Below are 13,121 nucleotides of genomic sequence, written 5' to 3'. Positions count from 1 at the left end.
AGGAATTCAGAAGTTATTAAATAATGTTCTGATAGAAGAGGATTATGTGGAAAGACTATTAAATGTTACATTTTGATGCCGTAAGTCAGAATGAGGTCCAGGGTGTGGTTAAAACAGTGATTGGGTTTATTTACACTCTGAGCAAAGCCAATTGAGTCTAATAGTGAGATAAATGCAATGCTAAGGCTATCATTATCAACGTACACATGAATATTGAAATCACCTGCAATACATGCAATAACACGTTGATGAATGTTAAAGATTTTACTTTCTCTTCTTTCTTACTTCCTAATATCTTACTTTGAAGTCTCACACTGTCTTTACATTTTGGCAAACTGGCACCATTAAAGTATGCCAAATTATCTATTAGCAGTTCTCATTTGTAACGTACCCATGGATATACAGACAACTATCACAGGATTACTAAATGGGAGAAACTTAAAAAGGTGATGATTCTCAATCTGCAGGTCTGCAAGTGGGTTTATGGACTTTTTTGTGATAAAGATCAGAGATAATGATATCCTTGGGAAACTTTAGTCACACCGAATCTAAAAATATGTGTAACAAGCCTTTGTGTTCGGATTTGCTTCAGTAAGGACTCTGACTAGGAGTGGTGTTTTTGACACAGACTGCAGTGCTCAGGGTTATTGTTTAAAAATGGGAAAAACAACACATATTTTCAGACACTCTCTCCGGGAAGTCATTCATAGTGTGGCACTCACTTCAAAAGTAGCACCAAATAGTGAAAAAAGAGAGATAGAGAGAGAAGTACAAGGCCTGGCTCCTCTCTCACCTCTTTACAGCTGACCAGTCACAGCATGAAGTGAGTGTGATTGTCGGATCGTCGGTTTGGGACAGTTAGAGAAGTAGTTGGACACACACCCCTTATCTGACAACTTCAACTTTAGGTAAATCAGAAAGTATGCATCTGCATCTGCAATGCGTCTTGTTGTTCCACTGCAGTAGCGTTGCTCATCTGGTATCACACACAACTGTGTATAAGCAACTGGAATATTATTTGTCTGGATTTTTGCAGCTCATATTAGGAGAGTAGACATCTTTACATGGAAATCCTCTTTCCTTTCCTTTTCTCTTTTCTCAGTGTGTTTACCCAGTCTGCATCCATGCTGTTTACGTAGCTAGATTTCTCTCCTTCCAGCCAAATTATTTACCTGATTTTTTTCTTAAATCCCAGGGCTACCTTCCTTCCCTCCAGTCTGACTACCAGCCAATGGGAGGAGGTATGCTTAATGGTGGCGCAGTGATGTCATCATCAGTGGACTACCACCAGCTGGGTCGACACACACCGCATCACCACCCCTCTTTGGACTGGAGCACTGAATACCATGGCAATGGGTGGGTATTAGTCTTTGACTATTACAGGTTTTTAAAGAGTAACTTAACATCCCCAAAAATAAACTTCTCCGCTTGTTGCTGCAGTGATGTCCAGAGAATTCAGCAAACACTGCTTTACAGTTTGGTGTTAAGTTATTATCTAAAGACTACTCTTTAAGAAGTATCTCAACACTAAATCCACTTTTTTGAGATTGTAAATTACATGTACACTCAGCTGCCAGTTTATTAGGTACAACTAGCTAAAACGAATACAACATACAACAGTCCTGCAGTCATCCCACCTTCATGAAGACTGGAATGTTCAGTGTTGAAACCGTTTTAGAGAGGTGTTGATTCATGTAAATGATCATTTTGGAGGCTGCTTACGGATACAATTTGTAAGCCAGTATTTGACAGTGTTTGGTGCAACTTTAGAACTTCACTACCATTCATTCATATCCCCTGCTCGGTCGCTCTGCGCCGCCTCTGCTGCCTCTGTTGAAGCCTCCCCAAGCTAACATCAAGTCAGCATTTATTCTGGTTTGGTAGAGTAACCACTGAAACCCAGGACATTACTATGAATAAGCCAAGCCAAATGTTTACATGTTGGAAATATTGGAAATTGCCTGGTCTTGTTTAAATTGGATTAAATTCTGGTTTAAATTGGCTTGTCTGCATGTCAGAAACAATGCCTTTTTTTACTTAACAGAAAATGTATTATTTTGTGTTATGTACGTTGTGAATGACAAAGTGATTAGCACCAAGGATGGATTTCAAGGGCACCCAGACCTGTCTTCTAGCTACAGCCCCGCTTGTGTGGAATTTGATCAAAATGTGTCAGCTTCGTAAATGGTATCTGTTCGTGTAATAATTACCAAGCCTACAATGTACTCAATGTACTCTGCAAGCTGCATCCATCAGTTGCAAGAGGTATCACCCTGATATCCAAAAACCTTTGATATCAGCCCCATATATTGACAAAATAGGACAAATGTCACATAGAGTAAATATCCACTGTATTGGCCGCTGCAGCTGATTGTTTTCCATCTTTATCCTCATTTTTTGTTTCTCTTCTCTACTTCCAGAGGTGTTCAGAGGGACAAACCCCTGTATCTGAGCTAATCTCAGGACAAACCTCAACCAAGTCCTTGAACTGCCACACCATGGAAACCTCTAGCCTCACTTCTCGATGAACACAGGCCAGCCTAGTCCAACCTTAGCCCAAGGGGGACTCAACCAACCAAGAGAGCACCTAAACCTGAACTAAACTTCAACACTCCAAACAAAAGCCCAAGCAGTTGAATAATGGAATATTTCTGTGCATTAATACTTTGTCTCCTCTAAGGGACAACAGGACAGTGTTATAAACTGACAAGGACATCTGTTATCGGTTGTATCTTTTCTCCTGATCATTTACTGCATAAGACATGAAGACTATGATTTGAATTGAAAATGTGTATACCAGTGAGGAGAGGTAGGCAGGCATTGTGCTGTGAACCGTGCCGATAGATATACTGTATATACTCCAAAAGGGATATTCTGTCCGGTTTCGAGGTAGCCCTAAAAATTTCATGCCAAGTTTCTCATTTTTTGAAAATGAATGAGAGGTGTTTACCATCATTTCAAAAAGGCTCTGAAGAGCAAGTGTAAATTGTTGTAACATAATTTTGTGAGCTGTCGATTTAAAACCAACTAATTTTTTTTTTCTTTGACCTCATAATAGCTGTATCCTTCTATGACCAAAGCTAGAGGAACACAGCACACAAATGAAGGGTTAATAACCAAATACAACAGATTTTCTCAAATTGTCTTTCCCCACTGGTTCTTTAATTCGATGAATATAAGCCTTCGGTTTGATGCAGTATTGCCTGAGGTCCAACACACTGTCTGTAGAGACAAAAAAAGTAGCGTGATTCTGAAGAAGCAGAAGCAGTGCAGAACACAGTAATGACTTAATTCACACTGCTTTATCCAGCTAAAGACAAATACAAGAAAGAGGTGGAACAACACCTGAAGCTGTTTGTTTGTGCCTCTTTAACCACACACTGACTGTGAATAACTGTGTATGATTATAGAACTTTCATTGTTATCCTGCAGTTAGGTTCAGATCTGCAGGGTAGAAATCCAATGTATTTTAGTCCTCGAAATAATGAAATGTCAAACAATTCTTTGTTTAAAAAAAAAGAAACAAAAATACTCCTTTGTACAATGACAGCTCCTCCTCCTGGCATATGTCTGTTGATAATATTGATTTGAATCCAAACTGTGTGTGTGAGTGTGTGAAGTGTTAATGACAAAGAGTGGTTGATTGGGTTGCATGGTCTCTTTTGTCAACTCGGTTTCTCTGTGCTGAGAGGCTATTTAAGAAACTATAACTATTGCTGGGTTGGATATGTTTTAATGTTGTTTTTTTAATCAATTCAAGTTTTGTTTTAGTGTTAATGATGATGATGATGATGATGATGAGAGACATATCTCTCGCTCTGTATCTCTTTGTATTAATGTGTTTTTTGGCAGATGAAAGGACTCTGGGCAACAACAACCATGAAGATTTTTTTATTTTTAGATTCTAATAATGTGTTTGAGAATAAAGTCAGTGCTGCATTGCTGTGCAGTCATTACTCCAAAACCTGCCTCTTTTATGTTGTTTATTTTGGAAGAATTTGGGACACCTGCTTTAATTTAATTGAACATAATAAAGTACACCTTTACCACTGCTGTGACACAGTTCACCTTGTGTCTGTATCTTGGCCGTTGCATTTATGCTGAGAAAGTAAGCTGTAACTGCAAAACAAATGCTTTTGAAGTCTTGGAAAATTTCATTACAGAGGTTCCCAAAGCTTTTTTGGCCATGTGAGCCATGTGGCTGTATTAGAGATGGAAACATTTTTGGATTGAATACATTTTTGTACCAATTTGTGTGGAGTCCAGATAAAGAATCTTACTGACTTCGATGAACCTTGATGAATGAAATTTGGTAGCAACGTTAACATTCGGCTCCTTTGACTTGTCATATAGCACTGTCATCAGCTCACAGTTATAATGTGTCCAATAATAGTAGTGTGTCCAATAATTTAGTTTATGGCCAAATACCTGCAAAACTAATGACATTCCATTCAAGATGGTGAATAGGGTTAACTGTACATTGGCTTCAAAAAATATTCTGACCCCTTCAGTTTTTGCACACTTTGTGTTGTAGATTTCATTGTAAATGGATAAAATTTTCACTTTGCCCATCACTCTACACTCAATGACCCAAAATGACAAAGTGAAAATATGTTTTTAGGAATTTTTGCAAATTTATTAAAAATAAAAAACTGAAATCACTCATTTACAAAAGTTTTCAGACTCTTAATTCAGTACTTTGTAGAAGCCATTACAGCTTTGAGTCTTCTTGCTTTCCTCACATGGCTTTGAGCAATTTATCCCATTCTTCCTGGCAGATCCTCTCCAGCTCAGTCAGATTGGAAGGAAATGTCTATGAACTGCCATCTTCAGGTCTCTCCACAGATGTAATGTGGGGTTAAGTCTGGGCTTTGACTAGGCCTGTCCTGAAACCACTCCAGCATTGTCTTGACTGCTTCGGGTTATTCTTGTGCCGAAAGGTGAACCGTCGCCCCAGTCTCAGGTCGACTGCACTCTGGAACAGGTTCTCTTCAAGGACCTTTCTGTATTTGGCTGTATTCATCCTTCCCTCAGTTTTGACCAGTCACCCTGTCCCTGCTGCTGAGAAGCCCCCCCCATAATACATGATGCTGCTACCAACATGCTGCACCATACGGGTGGTATTAGCCAGTGCGTGTTGTTTGTCAGACATTGTGCTTGGAGTTCTGCCCAAAGGGCTCATTTTCTGTCTCATCAGACCAGAAAATCTTTTTCCTCCTGCTCTCAGAGTCCTTTAAATGCCATTTGGCAAACTCCAAGCGGGCTGTCATAAGCCTTTTACTCAAAGTGGTATCCATCTAGCCACTCTACTCTGCAGGCCTGATTGATGGAGTGCTGCTGAGATGGTCGTCCTTCCATCAGGTTCTCCAATCTTCTGAAGCTCTGTTAGACTGATTATTGGGTTCTTGGTCATCTCCCTAACCAAGTTGGTCATCTAATTCCCTATATAGTACAAACAAATGTGCTATGTCAGTTAAATCCTGTAACTGACATACTATATTAACTCCTTCCAATTTGTACAAAACGTGAAAAAATTTTTTTTTTTACTGTTGTGTATTAAAATATAATGGAAAGTAGGATTAAAAGCTTCACTAGTTAATATTTCTAATATTAACAGTGGAATAAATTTCTGAAAGGAGTTGCTCATATGCTCAGCATATGATCACAAAACTCAGAGGCTTCTAACATCTTACAGCTCAATGTTTTAATTTTATTGTCCACAACTTGCTGTTTTGGTTCACTCTCACAACTCTAATCACTGTCATTTCCAATAGCAGCAGGAAGCTGTTTTGAGTAAAAAAGCTCTGATAGACCCACTATACACTAGCTACCCAGCACTAAACACCACACAGACAAAGTTAGCAACTATATGGTGAAAATAGTGAAACCTTTAGAAGTTAAAGAGCTAGGTGTTTTTACCAGGAACTGGCGGAGACTAAAAACAGTTATAAACAGAGATTGAATAATTGCTGGAAAATTCATCAGGTGACCAGAAACACAACGTCCAATCAATGATCTATCCAATCAATCAACTATTGTTGCTCAGTGTGTGCTGAATGTGTAAATAGGCAGCTATATGTTTGCCATAATACTGTATGTCAAATTGTGTGATGTTCAGGTTATTAATGAGTTTTCATTTCAAGTGGTCAAAAAACTGATTCATTCTACTCTATTATAGACAAATATAGGCAATAAAAGCTTTACATTTTGATTTATATCATCAAAAGAAACACTTCGCTCTGTGACTCCGATATAATGATATTACAAGAGAGACTCAAACTGAGGATAATTTGGTTTTACTTTCGAGAAACACTAACACAACAACCGGCTCAAGATTAAGTCATAGCACCTTCAAATGTCAGTTTATAAAAATCAGAGGTGAGGGGATACTAATAGTTACTAATAGTATAAATCACAAGATATTAATGGGCATTTTCCTTTTTTCAGTAGAAACAAGCCTACAGTGGTGTGGGGGGCGATTGAGAGCCATAACACACAGAGCCCACCAGGCATTTCTTCTCTTGCATTCAACAATTGCACTTCACACACACATGCCTGGGGACACAGTTACATTAGTGCTAACAATACATGGTGTTGTTGTAGTAGTCCAGGTGCCGGTGCAGGCTGGTATCTAGTACGATTGATCAATTTGTAGTATTCCCCCTCTTTTATCTTCTCTAACGAGAAAGAGTTCCATATACGTTTTCTAGGTGGATCTAATTCCAACAAAACAGTCTTATGCCAATTATCATCCCCATCAGTAGTTAAACGTAATCTTTAACTGTTCACAAACATGTCAAGCTCCACAAGATATGAAAGTTTTCTGCTTTTCCTAAGTGAATACATTTGATATTTTGGAAGACAATACCAGATGTCAAACAGTGGTTTCACTTTCAGTAGTCCATTTTTCAATAAATGAGTCCGTTTGTATAATAAAATGCATTCCATAGTTCTTTGAGGCGGATCATGTATTTCTCCTCTTTAATCACATTTTAGCCCTAAAAGCCTGTCTAATTTTATCCCATCAATGAATCCACAGCGCCCTCTAATAAACTGCTTCTCTCCTGGTCAGCAGGTACACACTGTCCCCTGATGGCAACAACAGGGAGCTGCACCTAGTTTCTATTTTTTTTCTTCACTTAAGGGTACATTGTCCCCAAATCTGGCTCACTGTAGATCATTTGAAATTCAGCAAAGTTCACAATAGAGCTTCAGAGCAACAGTAGGCTGGGATTGGGGTTCTGTAGTTCACTATAAATCTATCTCTATGTTATTTTTCCTATTTGAATGTCACACAATAAAAGTCTTGTGGAACAGATATGTTTTAAAGCAAGGATGCATTACTATTTAACTGAAATGGTGAGATTGAATAAGACAAAATTTCCAAACATTAATTCAAACATTAACATAAAAAAATAGCAATCGACAAAATCAAATACCTGGATAATAAGCAGCTGCGGAGGAAATAAGAGACAGAAAGCCAAAATTTAACTACCTGGTTCCCTTGAAACTGGGATAAAGTCTTTAAAGCTGCACTCATCACTAATAAGAATGGGGGAAAAAATACTATGTGTAACAAGAAAAGGATTACTTGTAGTGATGAACACACAGAGCATTATCACTCCATTGTGCAGTTCCTCTCAGGTCTGTGTAGTGTTTTAGCCTCTTTCAGCTCATTGTTTTGGTTTTACAGCCAGCATCTATACTGTTTTGACTGACTCTCACTGCTCTTATCATTTTTCTTCCAGCAGTACGGGCATCTGTTTTCAGGAAAAAGTTCTGATAAACCCAGTGTAAACTACCTTCCCAGCATCAAACAGCAGACAGACAAAGTTAGCAACTGGGTAATTAACATAAAAAGATATAGCATTTAACTGCTAGAGAGCCAGATATTTTTCAGGAGTTGGTGGAGACCAAAACAGAGCTAAAATGTGAGTAGATGTGGATTATGAGGTGGCCAGAAACATGACTCTAAAAAAATTATTATTTTGCTCACTGTCTGCTGGATGTGGAAAATAGCAGCTAAAATTTACATTTATTCATTTGGCAGATGCTTTTGTCCAGAGAAATGTACAGATGAGGTCCAGTAGATCAAGAAGAAGTATTTGAGAAAAAGTGCCTCAATACTCAGCTCCACGTTCCATCTTACACAAGAGCCAGGCTTGCAGGTGCATGAAGTAACATGTAAGTCCATAGCAAATGACTTTTTCTTTTTTTTGAAAAAGAAGAGCTAGAGTAGTACCAAGTGGTAAAGAGAGAGAGAGAGAGAGAGAGAGTGAGAGACAAAGAGCATATTAGGTGAGTAAGCATTCTGAGTGTTAGGTCTTCAAGTGAATTTTGAAGACAGAGAGGGATTCTGCTGACCGAATAAAGTTCGGTAACTCATTCCACCACTGAGGCACCACACAGGAGAAGAGAACAGATCACACTGAGTCAGTAAAGAGCTGAGGAAACACCAGCTGTGGTAGAGATGGTGATATGGTAAAGGTTTGTTAAACCTTACCCCCTATTGTCAGTGTTGAGAAGTCGGTGATGTGACCAGTGAAAGCCAACACACTCCAAACATCTGTCTCGGTGCAAAAACCGAACTTCAACCCAGCAGTGACACACTAATGGCGGACTTGTGCTTCTCTCTGAGTATTAAGTAAGCGTCTCTGCAGACCTATGCAGGGAAGGGTGTTATGGGTCACCCAGTCTCACAGAGGAGCCGATGTTCACACCTCCCAAATCTCAACAACATGTAGTGCAGTCATGCACAACAAGCAAGCTGATTGGTTGACTCAATTCCTGTCAGGATGTGGGTTCCAAAAAGACATGAAAACAAACATAAATGTACTACATACCAGCAAATGCCTCAAACTTCTCCCGTACAGTTCACTCACATGCAGCCTGGAGAAGCATAACTCTGGCATAAAGTCTCAGCAACCAGTGACAATCAGCAGAGAGGTCAAAGTCACTGCTGTTACAGTTTGTAACTGTTTGTACTGATGTTTTTGTAATGGTCAATACATTTATTTTACAGCTGCTTCTAATTTAGTTTCAATTTTATGCTAAATAAATATGTGTTTCTGCACTATGCTGTTATTCAAATAATAACTGGTTATACCGTGTTTGAGATTAAATGCTAATATCCAGAATAATCATAATTTAAAATGTATCCAATATTTTTTTTAAAAATACAATTTCCACTCAAGGTCCATTTAGTAGCTGCTCTGGAGATTTCAGTCACATCACATAATCTTCAGCATAGTTTGCTTACTAAACATTACTAAAGATTCGTGGCAATCACATTGAATGAAGCTCACTGATGGTTTTTTAAAAAAATGGAACACTGAACAAATACATTTCCATGACCACTGAGCAAACTCCATCTGTGGATGAAAATCATGTGGTATGATTGAATCACCAGCGCAGCTACTAAATGGACCTTTATATCGTAGTATCAGGTATCAGACCTGATACTAAGGTCAAGAATGAACTCTTAAACTCATAAACAGCAGGGATTTTTACTCAGTGTTTATAATTATACAAGTAAAACCACATCAAATGTCAATAAATCACCCAAAAATTACAAATGACATTTTGTTGCAGTATGTAAGCTCACATTAAGAATGCACAAGTATGAGGGCATCAGTCTTAGGAACAGTGACTTCTGTACGATATTAAACATTACATGAAGAAGTGTTTCTTCTAACCTTTTTTAAAACACCCCTAATCCATAAAGACATCGTTTCAGAAAATATTCAGACCACTTCACTTTTTGCACACAATACTTTGTCGTAGATTTAACTTTGAATGGCTACAGTTAACTTATTTACCATTTAAATTACACTCAATAACCTGTAATGACAAAGTGAAAACATGTTTTTAGAAATTTCTGCAAATTTAGTAAAAATCAAAAACTAAAATCTCTCATTTGACTGGAGTCCACCTGTGGTAAATGGCAAGTGGAAGCACAGGGGCCACAATAAGTGTGAAATTGAGAAAATTTGGAATCATCAGGACTCTTCCTAGAGGTGGTTGCTTAGAGCCAAATTGACTAACCTGGCAAGAGGTTGCCTTGATCAGGGAGGTGAGTCAGAACCCAGCGGTTATTTGAACAAAGCTTCACAAGTACTCTTCAGAGATGTGAGAACCTTCCTGAAAGCTCGACCATCTCAGCAGCACTCCATCAATCGGGCCAGTATGGTAGAGTGACTAGATGGAAGACACTTTAAATAAAAGGCATATGACAGCCCGCTTGCAGTTTGCCAAATAGCATTTAAAGGACTCTAAGAGCATTAGGAATAAGATTCTCTGATCTGATGGGACACAAAGTGAACTCTTTTGCCAGAACTCCAAGCACTATGCCTGACAAACACCAGGCACTGCTCATTATCCGGCTAATACCATCCCTATGGTGAAGCACATTGGTGGCAGCATCGTGCAATATGGGGGCTTCTCAGAGCAGGGACAGGGAAACTGGTCATAACTGAGGGAAGGATGAATGCAGCCAAATACAGAAAGGTCCTTGAAGAAGCTCCACACCAAAACTGCTCCAGAGTGCAGGCAAGATGATGACCCAAAGCATACAGTCAATACAGCACTGGAATGGCTTCAGGACAAGTCTATGACTGTCCTTTAGAGGCCTAGCCAAAGCCCAGACTTAAACCCCGTAGAGCATCTGTAGAGAGACCTGAAGATGGCAACTCACAGACACTTCCTATCCAATCTGACGGAGCTTGAGATGATCTGTCTGGAAGAATGGGATAAACTGCCCAAATCCAGGTGTGCAACGCTTAACCCAAGCAGACTCAAAGCTATAATTGCTGCCAAAGGGGTTTCTACAAATACTTACTATAAGTGAGAGATTTCTCAGTTTTTTATTTTTAATAAATTGGGAAAAATTTCTAAAAAAGCTGACTGTAAAAACGTTTGTCATTATCGGTACTGAGTGTTGATTGACAGGCAAAAATAGCAGTTTTGTCCATTTAAAATTAACTCTACCATAAAGTGTGCAACTTTCTAAAGTAAATGTATCTACACAACTCATACAACCATCAAAAAAAAAGAGAACTTGTAATATGGTTTGAGCTGCTAGCGTAGTTTCCTCTCTAGTGTGGTGGGTGGTCGGCTGGATGTCTTCTCAGGTAGCACCAGCCTCAGCTTCCTCCTTGGAGAGGAGCCTCCCTCCTCTGACATGTACTCTTGTTGCAAGAGTGCAGTAGCTGTAGCAGCCACAGTAGCACCACCTGTAGAGAATCCATTCTGTGTAGACATACTAGGCGCAGGTACACCTGATACAGACACATTTGCTGCCTGCATGCTTTCTCCAGACACCCGTACTACTGGTCCCTCAGTTAGAGCCACACCACCAGCTGACATATTGACTGCTGACCCACCAGGTACACGCTCAGTCACTGTCTGACTGTTATTGTTTGACAGATTCTCCACTGTAGTCACTGATCCCGGTGCCTGAGATGTTACCCCAGACAAACCATCTGTACTTGGAGGTGCCTGAGCCTGGACAGGGAGGCTCTCCTTGGTCTGGGATTTTTGAGATTCTAAGGGCAGTTGATGTAGTCCTTCCCCAATCTGAACGCCTGGTCCCTGGGCTGGATCATACTTCAGTCTAGCTATAAGAGGAGAGCTGTCAGAAGGCAGCTGGTTCTGAGAGAGGGAAAGGAGGGGTGCAGGATTAACAACTGGGTTTGCTGCTAAATTCAGGGCAGGTTCTCCAGTTAGGGAGTTATGAAGAAGAGCAGTTTGTATTGCACTTGCTTGCAAAAGGTTAGCATTTACAGTGGTAGCCAGAAGAGAAGTAGCAGGAGACATGAGGCCTACCCCAGTTTGCCTGCTAAAGCTGTCTAGGGCACCACTGGAAGTCAAGTTGGACCCACTGATTGCTATGCCAGGAGCAACGGAATTAGCTGGTCCATTGGGGAACAGTACATTAGATCTTGGGGTCATGGTGTTGAGTAGAATATTCCCTCCTTGAAGAGAGAGGCTGCTGCCAGTCAATTGTGAGCCAGCTGAGCCCATTAGAGAAAGGTTGGTAGTACCATTTGTCTCAGTGGCAGAGAGGGAGATGGGATGCTGGGAGGAAAGCTGAGCACTTCCCAGAACCAATTCAGCTGCCTGATACTGAATACTCCCACCCTGCAAGTTTTGTCCCTGCCCAATGACAATAGCAGAGGCTGACTGATCACCAGTACTGGTGACATCACCAGATTGGGAGTTGTCTGGATGTGTATACTCATCCTGGTCAGCTGCGGTATTTTCGTGGCCACCTTGCTCTCTTTTGGAAGTCATTTTTTTCTGCTTAGAGGTCATTTTGCTTTTTCCTTCTCCACTGTCTTCTTTTTTTTCATTCTCTTCCTTGGGCGAGCCTGTACTCTTGGTGGATTTCTTCATTTTCTCACTGCTACCCTTTCTTTTCTCTCCACAATTTGGTTTCCTTGTGTTCTCTTCTCTTTCTTTTCCATCCCTCCTTTTCTCTTTACTTTTCTTGGAGCTGCTTTTTTCAGAGTGGCCCTGCTCATTTTTCCTCTTAGGATGGACTTTGCTTTTTCGTAGAGGGCTCAAGTTTAGCTTAACCTTCAGTAGCCGAGTGGATTGGATTCTAACTTTGTGTTTCCTTTTTCTTCCTTTCTCCTTGTTGCTGGTGTTCCTTGCCTTCCCCTCCCTCTTGTCCTCACCTTTAATATTTCCTTGTTCTAAGGTTCTCAAACACTCCAGATCAAATGTTACGTTTCTTGATTCTCTTCTCAAATCTGTGCTCTTCATCATGTCAAACTGGTTGTGGTTAACATTCCTACACTTGTGAATTAGTCTGTGTTGTGGAGGGAAGCTATCAAATAGAGCAGGGTCTCTCATGTTGGTGTGAAGCCTCCCTGGTCTCATCATCTGCTCTGGTGGTCTGTAGGTGTTGTGGCAGCTCTTGCAGTGTAAAGTGTCATGTCCACTACTCTTACCTTCCACATCAGTCCTGTAGCTGTCCACGTCTCTGCCTGTCTTATAAGTTGGCGGGGTCTCTGGTCTCTCATTGAAGGTTTCTCTCCGTGGATGAGTAGAAGAGTTGGAGTTAACAAGAGAAACAAGCTTGTTAGGAATGTCCCTACTCAGGTCTCCCTGCTGAGTCC

At 40.2% G+C, this 13,121-nt stretch overlaps 1 protein-coding gene across 1 annotated transcript in view; it reads left to right on the top strand.

Annotated features, from left to right (window-relative positions):
• The window catches only part of tox (thymocyte selection-associated high mobility group box), a 53,909-nt gene extending 50,141 nt beyond the window's left edge, over positions 1-3,768 (top strand). The window contains exons 9-10 of the mRNA XM_040144142.1: positions 1,196-1,356; positions 2,421-3,768. Of these exons, the coding sequence (XP_040000076.1) occupies positions 1,196-1,356; positions 2,421-2,457 (198 nt within the window). The 3' untranslated portion in view covers positions 2,458-3,768. The remainder of the gene's footprint in view (positions 1-1,195; positions 1,357-2,420) is intronic.
• Positions 3,769-13,121: the final 9,353 nt, after the last annotated feature.

The sequence above is a fragment of the Xiphias gladius genome, chromosome 14 (assembly GCF_016859285.1).
Source record: "Xiphias gladius isolate SHS-SW01 ecotype Sanya breed wild chromosome 14, ASM1685928v1, whole genome shotgun sequence".
Lineage (NCBI taxonomy): Eukaryota > Metazoa > Chordata > Actinopteri > Istiophoriformes > Xiphiidae > Xiphias > Xiphias gladius.
This window is presented reverse-complemented; position numbering and strand designations above follow the sequence as displayed.